Here is a 19,362-nt window from a genome sequence, read left to right on the forward strand (position 1 = left end):
CTCTGTATTTCACTATCACTAACAGTGTCCTGGATCTTTCCAGGCGCTGGTTGTCAGCACAGGTCTTCTGCGGTGAGCTTTCTGTTCAAGCATCTTGCTTCATGAACATTGTCCTGGGTTAACTTTTAAGAGCTCTCTGTGTACCCTGAAGACACATCTGCAGTAGTTATTTACTTGGCGAATGTTTCCTCCAGGAGCGCGTCCTGTCTTCTGTGTTGCCGAGAAGATCGAGTGGAGTCACGATCAGTTCTTTTCAGTGTTTGGTAGACTTTGCCAGTGGACCCTTTCAGCTACGGACAGTTCTTATTTGGAAGGTCTTTAAAGACGAATCCAATGTAGTCACATGCTCCAAGAGTCCGCATGGTATTCCGGCCTGGTTGTCTTGGTAGGCTGTGGTTTTGCAGAGCTGATCATTTCATCTAAGTTCTGAGTTTGTGGGAGTTAGTTGTCCTGAGTACTTCCTTGCCCTTTTCATGTCTGCGGGGTGAGCAGCGATATCCTGTCTTTTGCTCCTGAAATTGACAGTTGCGTTTTCTCTCTTCTTTGCCTGTCTTGCTAGAGTTTTAATCAGTGTATTTATTTATTCAAAGAAACAGATTTTGATATCATTATCTCATTTTCTGCTCAAGTGATTATTTAAATCATTGTCATTGGTCGCAGCTCGTGCTTTATTACTTCTTTCCCTCTTCTTGTTTTAGGCTTACTTAATTTTGCCCTTTTTTTCCAGTCTTAAGGTGCAAGTTTAGCTTAGCAATGGGAATGCTTTCTTCTGTTCTAAGGTAAGCATTTAATGCAGTTCTCCCCCATCTGATTAAGCAGCACAGAGCAGTGGTGAGTTCACCGTCCTCCCCTGTGTCCTGGGCCCTAGAACCAGGAGCTACAGCAATGGCCCAGAAGGGGCATTGGTGCAAACAGAGACGGGGAGGAGAGGCTTCTAGTTCATGCTCAGGGGCAGGACATGAAGCTCCCCCAGGAAATGCCCTGTGGGCTCTTTCCTCCCCTCTCTAGCCCCACCCCAAGCAATGCTGTCGCAGAGGGCCCAAGTCACCTAGCCCTCCCTAACAGGATGTGGTCCTAGGGCACAGCAGCCCCGTTGCTGTCCCCTTCCTCCGTCCGCCTTCAGCATGGCCGCAGATGCAGATGCAGCCAGGGTGAGTCCCAGTGGAGAAGAGAAGCCCCAGGAGTCTGGCAGAAGGACAGGAGCAGGAAACGTGCAGCCAGCCTGGGAGGCAGGAGGAGTGCTGGGAAGTGACTCTGGTTTTTTATGGACTCGCAGGCTCCCTCCATGCGTGGGGGATGCATCTCATATAATTTCACTTCCTTTTCTCCCCCCAGTTTATTGTTAGAGACTATTTTTTAGGGCAGTTGTGGGTTTACAGCAAAACTGAGCTGAAGGTGCAAAGATTCCCACAGAGCTGTGTGCTCTGCATGCACCGCCCCTACCATCAAGGTCACCCACGAGAGTGACAGGCATGTCACAATCCACACCAGCATGGACTCAGCACCACCCAGGGTCCTGGGCTGCATGAGAGCCCCCCTCAGAGTCTTCAGTCTCACCTTTGGGTTTGAAAGACTTTTCTAAGAAGTAAGGAAGGCAGTTTAGCCTGACGTGTCTCCTTCCAGTATTTTGTGATGCTGCTCCTCTGCCTTGTGCTATTTCCGAGAAGAAATTGGCTGTCGTCCTTGGCAGGGTTCTTCTGTATACAAGACACCTTTGGTTTCTGTGTGCTTTAAAGATTCTCTTTGATTTCTGAGCGCTTTGCCAGGGTGCATGGAGCTGTGGTCCCCGTCATGATTCTTGGGCGTGGCCTACCTCAGGTCCTTGGAGTCTGCAGCTCTTATCAGATTGGGGAAATTTCACATGGATGATTTGTAGAATGTTTTTTCTGCTCTCCTCTGTCGCTTCTCCCTTGGAAACCACACTTTCCCACATAGCAGGCCCTTGAAGTTGCCCCACAGGGTGCCAAAGCTCTGTTCATCGCTTTTGGTATTATTCCTCTAGTTTTAATTACCGACTTCAGGTTCACTAATCTTTTCTTCTACAAAATCTGGCCTCTGATAACCCAATTCAGTGATAGCTTTGGTTTCAGTTATTACAGTTTTTCTCAACTTCAATTTGGATTTTTAATAAGTTCTTCGTGTCCTTAAGGTGTTCTGTCTTCCGGTGTCTGTTAGTTGACTAATTTGATGGACAGTGTCTTCTGGGCCAGTGCTGATGGATCATTTTCTCTGGGTTATAGATGATATTTTCCACTTGCTTGCCTACTCACTTGGGGCTGGCCACCACCAGCCATCGTGAGTCATGGTCTGTGGGGTGGTATGTGCGCCTGCTTTTCTGTGGGTGCTCTGGAGTTGGGTCAGGGACACCACATGCTGTCTGGCTAATGGAGCGGCACTCCTGCCTTCCTTGTCTCTTTGCCCTGACACTAGTTCCCTCTAATCCATCTGGGTGGTTCTTTTCCCGGACTTATTCACCTTCATGGGCTGATCTGCTCACGACTGCTCTGGGGTTCTCTGATTCTCTCTCTGATCCTCTGCCCTGGAAGCTCCATCTATCTACCATGGCACCCTTCCCTCCCAATACCAAGCCTTCAGCTCACACCTCGGGCCCATTTGGGCTTCCCCTCTCTGTGCTGAAGTCTGGGGATTCCCCAGGAAGTGCGCTGGGGCAGCATCGGGCTGATGTGCCTACACTCTGACCTTAGGGTGGCTGCCTTCACCACCTGTGGTCTTCTGTCCTGAGAAGCCCTGCTTCACACTGTTTTAGTCATTCCAGGGCAGAGGCTCACGCCAACCACCACGCCCTTCTTATTGATGTTTCCTACTACATGGGAACTTCCTCTATTAAATTATCCTGGGCTATCTTGGAGTACCTACCATCTAATCTCCTAAGAGAGAACTTCCTACAACAAGGTTTTTTTTTTTTTTTTTTGAACATTTGCATCTTAAGGTGATTTTTACTAGTATAGATAATGGTACACTTTTCTGCTTTGATTATTCAGATTATGTATACCAACTTTTCCTAAACAGATTTATATCTCTCTATAAAAATTAACATAGAGCAGCTGGTATTTTATAAAATGATGATGCTAGACGTGAGTTTGGGATAGGAAGTGGAGGCGAATACTATATTTGTTTGAATGTGCATGGGTTTTAATTAAGTTAAAATTAAGCATACTAGAAATTGTTCAGGAAGCCGATGACTTCCAGTTTATTTTTAGGGAAATCTGGGTTGGGGGCTTCTATTACCAAATGGTCAAAAATGCATCTTTAAATGCAGGTTTTTTGAACAGAATTCTGAACATTTTGTACCCACCCCCGCCCCTGCTGAAGAAGAGTGTTTTGGCTCAAGATGAAGTGCCAGCTGCTTTGCCCACAATAGAATTTAAGAGTCAATGAGAAAACTTCCATTCTCTTATTGATGATCTATTGGTGATTTAACCCAGGGAAACCCTGAGAAATTTTATAAATTCTTAAGGTATTTCAAGATCTATACATAACTAGAGCAGGAGGCTGTGCTTTTTCAACAATACCTGCTACTTAATTTCTCATATATTATCTCAGAAATCTCTACAGCAGCCCTTCCCAGCAAGTATTAACATAAACACTTAAAAGACATTTATTGGGTCAGAAATAGGGCTCAGCCTGAAGCCGATGCTCTGGCCTCTGTCACGCGCTGCTACCATTCAACTTCAGCCATGGGGGACATCACATGCCATGTCATACTAGCAATAACTGATCTGTTTCAAACAAAGAAAAAACATTAAAGTAGATCTTGAAAAGTGTAAGATGTCTACACATGCCTGTGTCTTGCACATTCTCTCCTCGGAATTCCTGCACAATATTTACTGGTATAAAAGATAAAGTTTTCATGGGAAGCTGCAGATGCACGTTCTCCAAGTGATTCACTGGAGTATCTAAGTCACTTAGGCAGGGTCCTACCTAAGATCTGTCAGAGTCGGCCTGCGTCACGCCTCTCCTTCACTTCCTTCTAAGTGTTCTTTCATCTCCTGCTCTAAATCCCACGGAGCTCTAATCCTGCTCTAAATCCTCTCGGGACCTGAAAGCATCTCCACTGGAGGGGTTCCTTAGAATCGCTGCTGCCTTCCTGCCCACCACCGGCTACTGCTCTAGTGCCCAGTGTGAGAGTCCTGCCCAAGACAGAGCGCCCCACAGTCAGGTGGGGGACTGCGTGGGAGCACTGTGAGGTGTCCCCAGAGCCAGGCAGGAAGCATGTCACCTGGCCAGATGGAGGGCCCACGCAGGTTCCTGGAGACACCTTGAGCAGTGAGAAATGACCCCCGAGGGAGCTGAGGAGGACCTGAGGTCAGGGGAGGGGCCATGGCTGCTGAGAAGCAGGAGCAGAAGTGAAGCCAGCAGATCCCTGGGGGTCAGAGGAAGGGCCACCTGGCTGCAGGAGAGAGGGATGGGAGCGAAGGCAGGGCCTGTGCAGCTACAGGCATCCGACACATAAAACAACGTGAGAATCTGCTTTTCTTCGTGCTGGATCGGTAGTAGGCCATCTTGGCCCACAGGCCCAGTCAGCCGGCAGCTGGTGTTTTGAATGGGTTTTCCTGGTGCACACCCTGGAACCTGGGTTCCTTCCCTGTTTCAAAGGCAGGGTTGAGTATTTTGGAACAAACCATAAGTCCCATGGGACCTAAAATCGTCACTGTCTGGTTGTCACATAAACTGTCCGTGGACTCCTGAGAGCGATGGCTCTGCATGGTTTCTCATCCTGGTATCTGACATTGGGGACAGACCATGCTTTGTCACGAGGGGACATCCTGTGTTTATTTAGCTTCTTATCTAGAAGGGGTCAATAAGATGTGCGAGCCAGTTCAAACAAGGCCTGACTTTAAGGATTTTTACTCTCTGGTAACAAAATGTGAGCTGCCACCACCTGCGTGGTGTGCCTTGCTTCAGGCAGGGCCTGCGGGCCCCATCCTGTGTTCTGCAGCTTAAGTGCTGTGCCAAGGAGCTGTAAAGCCACCTACTCAAAAGCAGTGGGACCTCACTCCTCAGAGGATATGTCCCTTCCCAGAGGGCCACCTGCTGGTGTCCAGCTACTGAAAGGACATGCGAAGGCCGGAGACCTTGTTCATCTTGTGTCTAGTGCCCGGCGGTGTAGCTTATGTGCTAGTGGTTATTGAACTTTTGGGGAGGCAGGAGCCTAGGAGTGTGCCCCTCCAAAGTCATGCTGTATGCTAATGAGCTTAAAAGACAGCATTTCCTGTGTTGCTAATTCCTTTAGGGCCCTCATTAATGCCTATTTTAATTGTGTCTTTTTTTGAATTAAGACTTTCCTTGAAGCCCTGAGTGCCTTTCACTGATAGGCACTTACATTTACATTTCCAAGTTACCTCAAATAGCCTGCATCTTTTGTCACTTGGACCCATCGGTGTTTACAAATAGTGGAAATAAGTAATCAAGATTCAATATCTCAATTAGATGCACAAGTTATTTTTTGCCTCAAATTATAAATATCCCAGAATCTGATTCTTCATGTAGCTAATTATCCCTCCTATCACCCATGCTTCTTGGATAAAAGCAACATATCAGTGTTTACAGTGTCTCACAGAAGACCAATTCCACTCTTTACTTTAAGCTTATCATTACGATGATATGATCCTAAAATATGCATGTCACCTGCATTTCTTGTCTCAGTGTGACATGACCCCGTCACCTGACATGAACATTCACTGCCCCTCATGTTGAGCTCCTCACTGTCCTCGTGTCTATTCTGTCTTTATAAGTATCGGCTGGCTGCATTTTAAAATGGATACTTACCCAAATTAGCAAACGTAATTAAGTTCGTGTGCCAAACCTGATCTTGACTCAACTCTGTCAGTCACACAGTTTCAAAAGTAGATGTTTAAAGGAGAGTGTGGCTCTCCTGGAGCGGGGATCGCTAGTTTTTGTGCCCATCTACTGTCTCACAGACAACTGGAATTTCCTTCTGAACTTGTCAGTGACCTGCTGGCCAAGAGTAAAGGCCATGAGACAGTGAGCAAGAAGGAGCCTCCCATGCTCCTCTCTGAAGTAGGCGTGTCCTTGGGTCAACAACATCAGTCCTGTGGTGGCTCCGCACAACTTTCAGCCATTTTCAAGAATGGCCTTCTCTGTTCTGTAGGGAGAGGAAACAGCAGGACAACCTGTGTTGCAAGAAGAGCGCTACCTGTTCTAGCTTTCTGTTCCTGTGTAAAAACAGGAGGTCAGCGTGGCCCTGGCGAGTGCTTGATTAAGGAGCAAATTGCCTTGGGAGTGGGATGATTTCACCCCAGCCAGTAGCTTCAAGAGGTCTCTTATTTGGGCTTAAACAACAACTGAGCATCTGTTCCTCCCAGTTTAACTAAACAAGCTGTTCTTGTACCTGATAAATACAAGCTCTGGTTCAGCCAGTAAATCGTGGAATACATGCAGGCTGAGGAAATGAAGCCCGTCAATTTGCACGTACAGAACTGGCTGTGCTCTGGAGTGTATGCAGCCAGCTCGGGAGGCAGCAGGACTGGCTCCCGCCCTGTGGCCATTATTTCAGCTCCACCACATCCATGTCCCCCAGGGGCACAGTTTCTGTGCTCTGTGGTAGAGGGCTGTGGATACTATGTCTTACCCATAGAGAGTTTCTATGTGCAAAAATAGCCTAGGGCTGTATCAAAGGACAGACCTGGAAACGAAATAGATGTGTTGGGAGGCGGCTCAGGAAAGGAACTCTGTGCACATTCCACTCGGAGACAGTTCTGATTTAGTTTCACTTTCATCCATTTATTGAATAAATAGAATGTTGTTACACTGCACAATTAAGGCCAGCTCTCAGTAAGGGAGTGTGAGAGCATTGTCATGTAAGTCCTTCACAGATGCTGGATTCATTTATCATCTGCATGCTGGTATCGCCTGGTCCTGGGAGCTACAGTATGATCCAGCTCTTTTCTACTATTCACCCGCCATATTATGTGGGATGGGAGACCCCCCCGCTTAATTACATGAAGTGCAGGAACGAAATCCGCAGGATCAAGGAGAATCTCTGGGCAGCTTGCTTTGCCCCAGGGTCTGTAGTGAGAGGCACGGGAGGAGGTGGAGATGGTGGGAGTGGAGGCTGGGAGGTCCTGGCCTTGGGCACCTACCGCCTCCTCTGGCACCCGCGGCAGCTGGGCAGGGCTGGAGCACACAGGTGGGAGCCACAGACTCCATGAAGGTTTCGGATGATGCTGTGATGGCACCGAGGGCTGTGGCTGGTGCAGGAGTTGCTCCAGAATCCAGTTCCCCTTCTCCATGCAGCGCCTCCCGTGCCCTCCGGGTCTCCACCAGCAGTGTCTAGAAGTTGAGTCTCCTTTTGGAGGCTGTGTTTGCGGGGTCTTAACAGATAGGAGCTTGACAAACGCGGCGTTCAGACAATATCATCAACAATGACCTCCGCTCTCGGGTGGGGGAGGGGAAGAGCACGTGACCGGTGGCCTTGATGTAGAGGACTCACAATGAAGGGAGTGGCCGTCATGGAGGGTAAGAGACCACAGGGACCACCTCCACTGTCTGACCACCTTCCCTCACTCAGTCACGACTCTGGCTGCCTTTGTCCTTTCGAGGACAGAGGTGAAGAGGGCAGGTTCTACCCCCATCCCATGTGATAAGTAGGAGCTGTGTCTGACCCGGGGCCCCACAGTCAGGCTGGATGCCAGCTCTGCCCTGGACAAAGCCTCTTCAAAGGTCATCCTGGGGCTGTGGGGAGAATTCACGTTCCTATGAGAAAATCGACCGCCTTGCCTGGACCTGAGAGGCGCTTCATAAACCTTCCTTTGTTTCCTTCCTTCCCACCCCCGTTCCCACCCCGGAGAACCGCAAGTGGAAGTTGGGAAGTCCCTGCCCACGCCCACTCCCACAGCCCACAGCACCAGCCTGGCTGGAGGCCACGTCCAGGGCTGGCTCTTTCCTCACTGGCCTTCTGCCACACATGGCCACTACCCCCAGCATCTTGTTCCAGGCCCCATGGCAAAGCCAGCTGCCTGGAGAGACCACCATAGTCCTCCCCATTCACCTGCACTTCACGACTGCAGGAGGCCAGCTCCTCAGAGTCTTAGGAAAGACTCAAGGCCACGGGAATGGCCTAGCTACACTTCTATGGGGTGACAACATGTGTCCCCCCGAATGTGGAAGGCGAGGGAAGTCAGCCTTGACCCATCGCATCAGCAGTGGCTGGGTCGGGCAGAGCAGCAGTGCAAAGACTCCTTCCCTTTGTGGAGACCTAGTGGGCCATTGTGAGAACTCTGGAGCCTCATGGGGATCCCAGTGGATGAGAAAATAAACTCAGGCCAAATTCTAGGCCTGAATGTTGGAGGAGGCTCAGCAGCCAGTGCAAGTTCTGCTGGTGTCCCTTGTCTTCATTCCTGTGAATGCACAGGAAGGGGCCCAACCCTGCGGGGGTGTGCATGTTGTGGAGAAGCTTGTGTTGGTGGAGAAGCTCCAGGCACAGGCATGGCGCCCACAGAGGAGCCTGGGGGTGCCGGAGTGGACTGTCCACCTGTGGGCAGGTGGCAGGAGCCGTCAGGGAAGCTGGACAGGGGCACCTGAGGAAGCCTCCCACACGAGCCGAGCAGCGCAGCTCCTGCTGAGTGGGGTGTGAGGAGACCCCAGTGCCACGGTCAGCCTGAACTAAGCTGCAGTGGCCAGTGGGGTGGCTGAGCCAGAGTCACAGGAAGGAGAGGCCAAGTGCACGTGAGAACACAGAAGACTCCTCTGTGAACCAGGGGATCCTTGACAACCTGTCTATTTGCTTTCACATCCTTTTTCTTAAAAGAACAAAGTTGCACATCTTTGCTTTCTCTGACTCATCCCTACTTCTGATCCGAGCCCCACCCTCCTCGTGAGATGGGTGTCAGCTGTCTCCCCAGCCCCAGTGCTGCCTTCTTCATCCTTCCCCCTGCGTGCTCAGTGCATGTCAGTCCTGTTGCTAGGCAGCTGTATGGGCATCCCGCCACTCAGCCTGCCCGATGCTGGGAATCAACGAGAAAATCACCCTTCTGCACCTGTGCTGTGTTTACTGCGAGAGCAGGGACAGGGAGAGCAACACTAACAGGCCAGGAGGACACATTTGGGTGTCCGTGGCGGGTACAGACACCATGCTGTGCTCCAGGGAAAATGTCAATAGAGCCATTCTAGAAGAAAGTACGCCCTCATCCTAAAATGAACATACAGAACCGGGGGTGAGTGCAACGTAGGGTTTGTGCTCAGACGTTGCCCGTAAGCTCTGTGATGTTCACTGCCTTTACAGAGCAGAACCCCCAAGGAACGCTGACCACTCATTTCCCCCTCAAGCTGTATGTCATGGGCCACCAAAGCTGATCCGCGGCTCATCGCCATCTGCTGAGGCCTGGGTGCCCCACATAGGGATGTGTTTCTCCAAGGTCTCGGACACTGGCTTTGACCCTCCAGTCACCTAACCCTTCTGGTCCTGTCCTTGCAGATGCCCTTTAATCCCTGCAGTGCTCCTCACTGCTGACCGCAGCTCGACTCTGCCATCCCACGGGTGTCTCTCACCATCCCTCTCTGCTCTCCTTCCCTCCTGTCCTCTCCATCAGTCCTTCTAGAACGTTCCATGGCTCTTCCCATTCTCCTCTCGTCATTGACTGTCCCCTGTGTTCCTGGGGGATGAAAAGGTAACTGGTTTTCCCCAAACATTTTGTGGTCCACAATGAAGTAAAAACATGACCATAATCAGATGGATTCCATCAGGCCCTGAAACAAGAGGGCCACACCTTTTCTGAGGTCTGATGTTGGCCACAGCGAGTCGTGTTTCACACTGGAGTGCGTGCAGGGGAGTGAGAACCTCACCTCACACACCTCGGGATCTAGCGTTTCCAGGCGGAATATCTTGCCCATAATAGGAGCTCAATAAATATTTCTTGAGAGAATTAAATGGTTAAGGGGTTTCAGCATGCAAAAAAAAAAAAGAATTTTTTTGAGAATGAAGAGATAAATTCAATATTCAGCAAAGAGAAACAAATTCAGATAAATTGTCTGAGGTTAAAAAAATGTTTATTTACATATCTTACATTTTTTTTAAAGAGAATGATTCCCCCACTTCCTGGTTGACCTGTTAAAACCATCAGTTAAAGGCCATCATGTTCAGCCTGAATTCTGAGGTCTCTGCATTAGCTCATTTTCATCTCCAACTCCATCGTTAGGATATCAAAGCTGCTTATTGTCTGAAACAGTGACTCTTGAAGGGAGAAACATTTACCCCATCCTTTTCCTGAGGTCCTACTCCATACCTCTCAGTTGTTGCTAGCCTCTTGGTGTCTTCCATTGGGTCTTTCCATCTTCAGGCAGGGACCTCAAAGTGAATTCAATCTGGGGTGTCTCACTTATGATTTGTAAGATACCATGAGTTTTTGAATTTTTATGTTATCCCAGCCCTGATGCTGAGTGCACTGAGGGGAGTGTCCACCCCCTGGACAGTACTCTATGAACAGTGCCCATGCTAAGGACGTTTTTAGGAACTTTGATCCCCCACCCTTGCTACAGACCAGCAACTCAGGATGCAGAGTGACAGGCAGAAGGGCAATTCAGAAGTGGGCAGAGCCACAGTCACAAGAAATGGGAGATGCCTGAAGCCTCCCACACGCCTTAAGGCTTGAGTTCCACAAGGACACCAAGGACACCTTGAAAGAAGTGAACTCAGTTTTCTAAACAGTCAGCACCAGCCCGTCCAGTCACTGTAAGACCATGGCAGGGAGGAAACCATCCTCAGCTTAGTGACCAGTGACGAGGGAGGCACTGGCCGACATTGGGTCCTTGGCTCCCCCTGGGTTCCCACTGGCACCCTTTCCCTTCCATCTGTGCAGCCCTGGTCTGGGGAACAGTGTTCTTCCCTTTCCACTCCATCTCAGGAAATGTCGAAACCTACACCACCTCTTGGTGTCATCTCCTCTCCTTTCACCTCCACCCTTCCATCCCTCAGAAAATCCTGTCGGGTCCACAAGCTGGTGCCAAGTCCCACTGGTTCTCACCCCCCCACACACTGCTACCATCTTGGTTCCGTGTCTCTCCCCTGGGCTTGGGAAGGGCCCCCGTGGCTTCCTTGGCTGGCCTGCAGCCTGCTGTCAGCCCGGCCGATTCCACAATGCTTTCAGCACCAGGCGAAATGGCTCCACTCCTCCCCTCCACTCGCTCACGTGCAGGACTCGGAATCAAAGCCAAGTCCTGCCCATCATCTGCAGCCCACGCCCTCTCCCATGTGCTCATCTTTCTGAGCTCACCTCCTGCACCTTTCTCCTCACTTCTCCAGCCACACTGGCCTCCTCGACATTCCCAGGGTGGGCATGTGCTCCCTCAGGGCCTCTGACCTCAGCCTGGAGAGGCCAGCTTCCTTCCTGTCTGGGATCTGCACACAGTAGGAGCTTCCTGGCTTCCTTCCTCTGAATCTTTGATATAATATCTGGCACACTTCCTTCCTTAATTTTGGTGCCCTCTTTGTGGTAGAATATAAGGACTTAGCCTTTTTCACTCCCCATACATTCTCCGTGCTCGGGAGAGTCCCCAGCACATGCCTGTGCTTAGTCAGTATTGGTGAGTTGATTGACTGAGCTGGAATGCACGGGCCACTGGGACCCGGTTCTAGAGGTGGAGCAAGATGGTGGTCATTCCCCTTGTTCTAACCCAGGCTGAGACAAGACTTGATTCTTACCTTTGATTGTCAGTTGATTCATCTAAGATGGGGGGAGGGTGGAAGCCTGAGAATAGGGGTCTCCAGTGGACCCTGGTGTCCTGGTCTGGGACAACAGCAGTAGGGGGTGTGGGGACCAAGCGCTGACAAGTCCCATCTGCAACTGCTCCTCACTCAGGACCCACTCGTGGCCCGAGTCTTAGACTGAAGTTCCTGGGTGGTCTCCTCTCAGCTCAGTGATAGAACTTGGTCTTGTTCTCCCACCTGTGGATGGCAGTCACATCCCAAAGACACAGTGACCGAAGTCTCACTGAATCAGGGTATCTCGCCCTGCCTGAGGTGAGGTTTTTGTCTTTCCAGTGGAAATGTCAGAACGATGCCATTTCAAGGTTTGAAAGAACAATATAAAGTGAGAAAAAAAGCATCAAGTGCAAGGTTTTTCATTCTGAGTTGTTAACACTGTATTCAGATACTTGAATTATATAAATCAAATTTTTGGTTATAATTAACAAAGCTCCCAAATGAGACAATTATCAGAGAGAATAAAGAGATGGTTTGAGTGCTTGCATGTCACTGTGTAACTGCCTGAATGGAGGGGATGCTGGGTGCTCCGAGGTATGAATGAGTCTGTATTGCCATGAGCCCACTGTTAAAGAGGCCCAGGGGCCCGGGGGCCAGCAAACCCAGAGTCCTGTGGGAACCCTCACAGTACCATGATGGCCAGCGCTCTTTCCCCGCTCAGTTCTGCATGCTTGCTCTTCTCCTGCACTTTAGGCCCCTCTGGGGGCAGGGCAGGCTGTTCTCACCCCAACTGTGGCAATGGGATGGAGGGACGGCCTGTAGTCGGGTCGCCCTGGGTTCCAGTTCAGCCACGGGTACCCGCTGTGTCCATTTGCTGGTGTTGCTCTAACAAAGTACGGCAGGCTCACCCTAACAGACTGCAGCCTGAACAGAAATTCACTCATACTCAGGAGGCCAGAGGCTGACAACAGGCGGGACCCCGCTCCCTCTAAGAGTGGGTACAGCACTTGCTGGCCCTTGCCGGCAGCTGGTGGTGGCCACAGGCCTTGGTCCTCCTTGGTCTGCAGCCTTATCACTTCCTCTTTGGCGGCCACTCCTGGTGCTGGTGCCTCACAGGGAACTTTCCTCTTCTCTAAGGACCTGAGTCATGTTGAAGTAGGGCCCACCCTCGTGCTCTCATAGTAACTCCCACCCTGCAAAGACCCTGCCTACCTCCACAGATCCCGTGCGCTCACCTCCTGGAGAGCAGAACTCAGCCTGCAGCATCACCTCCGTGCACACGGGCGAGGGACTTAACGTCTCTGCCCCCCACCCTCTCCTGTCAGGTAGGATTGTCACGCAGGCTCTCGGCCTCTGTGCAGAGCATGAGTGGTGACGTCAGAGGTGTTGGCATTCATTCCCTGCCCAGGAACTGCCGCTGCACACAGAGGTGGACGCCATGAGATCTACACGATGGTCACTGACCCTGGAGCAGTGCGTGCACTTTGAGGACAGATAGGAGTTTGTCGGGAAGGATGGAATTTGCATCTCATCCAGAGAATGATGAGATGATTTATCCAGAGAATCCCGGGCTATTGTCATGTCCTCCCACACTGTGAATGTGACATAGGAACAAAGCCTCTCTGTGAGGACAGGCAGAGAATCGCCTCTAGGTCACTGGCGTGGGCCTCGGAGAAGTGGTGCAGCAAAGGCAGCGCCCGAAGCCTCGCTTCAGCTCCCACCCCGGCTTCTTTCCTATTCAGACATCCTGTGCTTTTGTATCGCCTGTCCCCTTCAGGCACTGCAACACCACCAACAGCACCCAGGCTCGCTCAGAGACGTGCTGCTGTCACGTGGAAGCATCATCTGGTGGTCCCCACTGCCCAGTGCAGTACCCCAGCTCCTGACCCTCCTCACACACTCAGTGTGCTTGTTCGCTCTGCTCTGTCACACCCTGGACATCTCCCTCTCTTTTCTGCAGCCACCACAGTATGGTCAGGATATAACAAAGATGCCGCCCTGAAAGCCTCGTGTATAAGAAATCACGTTCTTAATAACCATCAGAAGTCCAGATTGGCTGCCTCAGCCTTCCACACTTACGTGTGCACAGTGTGGGCAAAGTGATGAGCAAGAGGGTCCCTGCCCCAGCCTCTGGCATCGGCTCAGTGTCCAGGCTCTGTTGTGAATGATTTGCTATGGTCATGTCCTCCCACACCGTGAGAGTGACATGGGAGCAAAGCCTCTCTGTGAGCAAGGGGCGGGGGAGCTGCTGTTGACCTTGGTGGAGTTGTCTGCTATGACTAGCAAGATGGTGAAGATTCTCCATCCAGGAAAAATCGTATACAGAGCTTTCAGTGACAACGCTAGGAATTTAAGAAAGGAAATAAGAAGTGTCTTCTGCTGAAGAGTCCACCCGGTGTTATCTTGGTCAGTTCCAGCCACGATGACAAATTTCCATAGCCTGCATATACGGAAGAGGCTGGAAGTCCTAGACCAAGCATCTTCTCACTGCAGCTTCATGTGGGGAAAGGGGAACTCTGGTCCTTACAGTATCTGCTAAGGACACTGATCCATTCAGGAGTGCCCCACCCTCATGACTAGTCAAAGTCCCCTCCTCATGCCAGGTCCTCAGGGGTAGGTGGTGAGTGTGACTTTCAGGAGGTGAACATTCAGTCCACAGCCTGCATTGTGTGCCAGACACCTGGTTACTGCAGCAGGGCCCCAGGTGTGGCCCCTCACTCACCTGCAGAACTGCAGAGGTAAGGCCATTCACAGGGGTCTGGCATGGCTGTCCACGGTGCACGTCCCCTACCTTCACAGCCACTCAGAGGGAAGCGGTGAGTCAAGAGGTACAGGCGGTTTGCCCTGTGTCCTGACCACCCAGAGGGAGCTGAGCACTCATTTTAGGAGATGTCAGAGTTGCTGCTGTGTCCTTGCTCTCAGCCCTGAAACACTGTACAGAAGACACAGGTCCCAGTGTAGGCATTGATCCCCATCAGCTTGCAGACCCACAAGAGTCCACAGGATGCAGTGCACGGGCTGCTGCTCAGCTGTGGCTTTCCTCCCCCTGCTCCTCCTCTTCCTCCTCCCTCCTCCTCCCTACCTTTCCTCTTCCTCCTCCTCCTCTTTCCTCTTCCTCCTCTTTCTTCTTACTCCTCCTCTTTCCTTTTCCTCCTCCTCTTTCCTCTTCCTCCTCCTCCTCCTCTTTCCTCTTTCCTCTTCCTCCTCTTTCCTCTTCCTCCTCCTCTTTCCTCCTCCTCCTCCTCTTTCCTCTCCCTCCTCCTCTTTCCTCTTCATATTCTTTCTCCCCATCCTCCTCCTCCTCCTCCTCTTCCTGGGAAGTCTTGCTTATAGTTCAGGTTAAATACCGTAAGTGCAGAAGAAGTTTTATATAGACTTTTTTGAATGGGTGCTACACTTTTGAAAGTCATTTTTGAAAAATCTATGTAAAACTATCATGTTGCTGCAAATTTCAGCTAAGGAATGCAAGTCAGTTATTCAGAGGTACTTGAGACAGTGTACTTTGAGAACATTTAAAATACCCAGTCCCTAATATATGAGAAGGAAGCTGTTCTACCTCTTGTTTAAATGGGATTGGCAGTTATTTTCATGTCTCTTTACTATGGACTCTAACAACAGCTAGATTCACTCTCAAGTGGTCATAAGAAAGATACTTAAAATTCTTATAATGTGTATTTTTAAAGAGCAAATAAAATGTTACATTAAAACCAATAGAATGATTTTTTTCTCTTCAAATTTTCTTTGAATTAATGGTTTGTATTGCTTTTGACAGTTTGAAGGCTTGAAAAATATTTCTGACTCATTTGAAAAATCGCCTTCCCTCTGGAAGGTGGGGTTGTTCACCGTTGGCTGGTGGGTGTGCAGTGGACGGGGACTTGGGTTCCTGGGACTGTTAGGGAGCTGAGCAGTGACGTGACGAAGACAACCCTGAGGAGTGTGGTCGCCTGCGCTGCACGTCAGTCACTCTTCCTGTGTCTGCTGCTTTTGACAGGTACAAGCCATTGGCGGATACACTCCTGCGTGAGAAGGAGGAGCAGCCCGCAGAGGAGAGGTGCCGGCTTCTTCTCCAGCAGTGTCAACTACATGGCTGGCAGGTTGGTGGCCAACAAGCTGGGGATCTCCAGGGTAGGACTTTAAGGACTGAGGGGGTCATTGCGGGGGGCGACGGGGTCTTTCTGTCGGAAACGAGCTCCCGGATGCGTGGATAAGAACAGCTCCCTATGATGCAGGGGTGTGGCGTCTCGCCCAGCACATGAGGCCGTCCAGGAGACTTGGTCACAGCCACAGTGGGTGGCCCTCTGTTTGCCCAGATTCCACGTGGCCTTGGGGGCATGTACAACATCCGAACTGTAGCGGTAGGAACTTCAGAGAAGCCAGACACCGAGGCGCTGGGTCATCTGCTGGCTTAGACCTCACAAGCGTTCTCGAGGCCAGGGTTTGCAGGCCGGCTCAGGCCCTCCCCGTCTCCCTCTGCCTGGCCCTGCTGCTCACTGGCCATGGAGTGGAGCTGCCTACCTCGGTCTCGCTGGTAGCAGAGGGGTCACTATGAGGAGCATTTGTCTGTGGTCTGGGATCCCTGGGGAGCAGAGCCCAGGTCCAGCCACTAGGCCAGCAGAAGAAAAGTAACATGGGGCATGCCCACCTGAGGCAGGAGGGGACAGTTCCAGGTGTTGTGTGACTACTCAAAGAGCATCAGAATCTCACCCTGACTCCCTTTAGGAAGAGGGGGTTTGAGAGGAGAAGGTAAAGTCAGAGCAATCCTGGACATGACACCGGGGCCGTGGGGAAGTGTCTGGCCATGAAGTACCACTAGGTGCCTAGGTGGCCAGCAGCATGGCTGGCAGCTGATAGCTTTTGTAGACAGCAACTACTGGGAGACAGACGTAAGCCCCTTGGACCGTTGATAGGCCCAGCGACTCTAAGGAGAAGCCTATGGTTATTCAGGAGACCAAACCCAGGCCTTCGCTTCAGGGGTGCGAGCAGCTGGTCCTGGACTGCAGGCTCATGGACAAGGCAGGGACTACTGCAGGGTCACAGCAGACTCATCGGTCCCCAACGAGGACCCAGAGCCTGCTGTGGGGCGCTGCTGAGTCAGGACTCCGTTGTTCCCCCTGTCCCTTTCTTTGCTCTTCTTTTTTCTCACTGATAATGGAAGTTGAACTTTAAATAACAGTCTGAAGGAGGAAGCTTACTCACTCAGTGGTTGTCAGAGAGGCACACAGTGCCAACGTGGATAAAAAAGGAAGGAGGAGGGGGATTACTAACGGGCCTGATGTCAGTGAGCCACACTCGAGGCGGTGACACGGTGTGGGATGCACAGACCTGTGATTTCCAAGCCTGGAGGCAGCTGGAGTCACTTCAACTGATTCATCCCTGGAATCTTTTAATAAGCGATTGTGGAGGAATGGTTCCGGAATAACGTAACACCAAGGCTTTCTTATCGTACACTTTTCTTTTAAAGAATACACACAAATGAGGAGTGTGTCTGTGTATGTGTCTTCACATGTATGCGTGCATTTCCACACATACGGGGAGAGCAAGGGAATCCGGAGCAGATCTCCCATGAAGACCGTGGTGGGCACTGACCACAGCCCCTCAGCAGGGCTCCCTGCAGCTCATTGGAAAGAGGCTGTGGGAGCAGGCTGGGAGACACTGGCGCACACCGGCAGCCTTCGCTCCTTCTAGATCTGTGTCTGTGCTGGGACCCTTGAAATAGCAGCTGAGGATGGTATTCAGTTGGAACGCACACAAGAACTTCGAAAAAGAACATCAAGATTTTAAAAATGGGAAAGGGTTCCCATTTCATTGCACAAATCCATTTCCTCCTCGTTTTTAAATTCCACACAAAGAGGCTGAAAATACAAGATGAAAGAGGGAGAGAGTCCTGCGTTCACTCAGAGATCACGTTGCTCTCGTGCCCCGTGTCCTCCCATAGACTTTATGCCGTGAGAAAAGTAATGGACTTCGTGGAAATAAAGCTCATTCACCTTTCACTTTTACATAGACAGCAAAGTAGTTTTTCTCAAAAAAAAAAAAAAAAATCACTTATTCCTGACCCTGCATTCAGACTCCTCAGTTTCAGGAGCAGAGCCTGTGTTTGAGATGTGGGGATCGCTGCAAGGTGCTGCTGTGTCTCTGTTCCGCCTTGTCCTGAGTACGGAGCTATCTGCCTGAGGCAGCAGCAGGTGGTGACGGACAGCTGCTGTACCTGTAGCATTGTTGCCAAATGGCCAAGGGGTCGCGCTGTTTTTTTGTTTACTAGTCAGTGCTCAGGCCTTGTCCCTTTATGCTTAGCATAAGATTAATGGCTGTTCTTTCCTATATTTCTAAAAGCAATGTTAGAGGAGAGAAGAGATTGGAATCTTTTTTTTTTTTTTTTCTGTGTGAACCTGCCTATGGTCTTAGCTAGAGATTCAATTTTCTTAAATAAAAACATTATCCTTTTATTGCCATTATAATGAGTCTTGGAAATTTTGTCATCCTTCCCTAATTTAATAGACCCTGTTGAAGGACAGCCTGAAGTCTTCAGCTCCCCAGTGACACAGTCTGTACATTGTGACAAAAACAGACATCAGTGTCTCCTGTCCCAGGTGAGGGTAGACACGTCCTGTCCCCAGTTGGGTTCACACATGACCCACAGGGGCTACCCACTTTTTGCGCATGCGTGTGTTCCTGTGCATGCCACTCACTCTTCATGTGTTCACGAGTTTGGAGTCAGCTAGAGGAACTTCAGTACCACGTAAATCAGAATGCCTCTTGTCCCCACGGGTCTCACACGGGTCTTACGACTAGCCAGAACTTTCCTAACTTTATTTAATGTGAGCCTAATAGCAATTCCACGCAGAAAGGAAAGCAGGCAGTTTATGTAGTTCTGACCCCAGTTCAGATACGAGGAAATTGAGCCTCCAAGGGCCCTCGTCCTGGGGACCAGCATACTGACCCAAGCAGTAAGTGCAGTTGAGATGCACCTTTGTGGAAAGGCCACTTTGTCAAGGCCAACATGTGACTCTTCCTATGCTGTGTTCTTTCCTCTGCATTTAACTCGATATGTAATACAAACAGCACAAGACCCTCACCAGAGGCCAATTCTGAAGTCATTCCATTCAAATTCCAGAACTCGAAAGGCCTGGGTCCATTGCAGTTCTGCTTTGATTGGAGCACCTGTGCATTGCCCGCTTACCTGGGTGGCCTGCCCCGTGGTCTGGTTTGTGCTTACTGTCCCAGGAGGGAAACCCACCCGGCTACTTCCCTGTGCAGGCTGACCCCATCAGGACCTCCCTAGCCCAGCTGCCAGCTTGGAGCACGGAGCATTTGTACACTTCTTCCCAGATGTATTTTGGAAAGGAGAGGAGGAGGAGAAGACAGACCAGGAGTGGGGGGAAGAGGAGAGGAAGACTGTAATCACGTGATGTTGGATATCAACTCTTGTTTAGAGCCAAGACCTACACACCACCCTGGCTGCCTAGAGCAAGCAAGTGGGGGAGGCGATCCACAGTGGAGATGCACTAGGTTAGGGCCGCGGTCCCTGCTGCGCAGAGGCAGTTGGAACCAGTCTCACTGCACTGTGTGGTTAGCTCTGTAGCTCCCAGCACCAGCGCTGCTCACTGCCAGTTCCCAGGACTCCCAGACGCCAGGTGGGGCTGTGCTCTCCTCCCTGCTGGCTCTCCCCGAAGCCCCGGGAC

At 50.7% G+C, this 19,362-nt stretch overlaps 1 protein-coding gene across 1 annotated transcript in view; it reads left to right on the top strand.

The window, feature by feature from the left end:
* Nucleotides 1-19,362, top strand: part of Myo16 (myosin XVI) — a 403,324-nt gene that overhangs the window by 296,127 nt on the left and 87,835 nt on the right. The window contains exon 27 of the mRNA XM_027938777.3: nt 15,672-15,774. Within this exon, the coding sequence (XP_027794578.3) occupies nt 15,672-15,774 (103 nt within the window). The remainder of the gene's footprint in view (nt 1-15,671; nt 15,775-19,362) is intronic.

Source organism: Marmota flaviventris, chromosome 4 (genome assembly GCF_047511675.1).
Source record: "Marmota flaviventris isolate mMarFla1 chromosome 4, mMarFla1.hap1, whole genome shotgun sequence".
Classification (NCBI taxonomy): domain Eukaryota; kingdom Metazoa; phylum Chordata; class Mammalia; order Rodentia; family Sciuridae; genus Marmota; species Marmota flaviventris.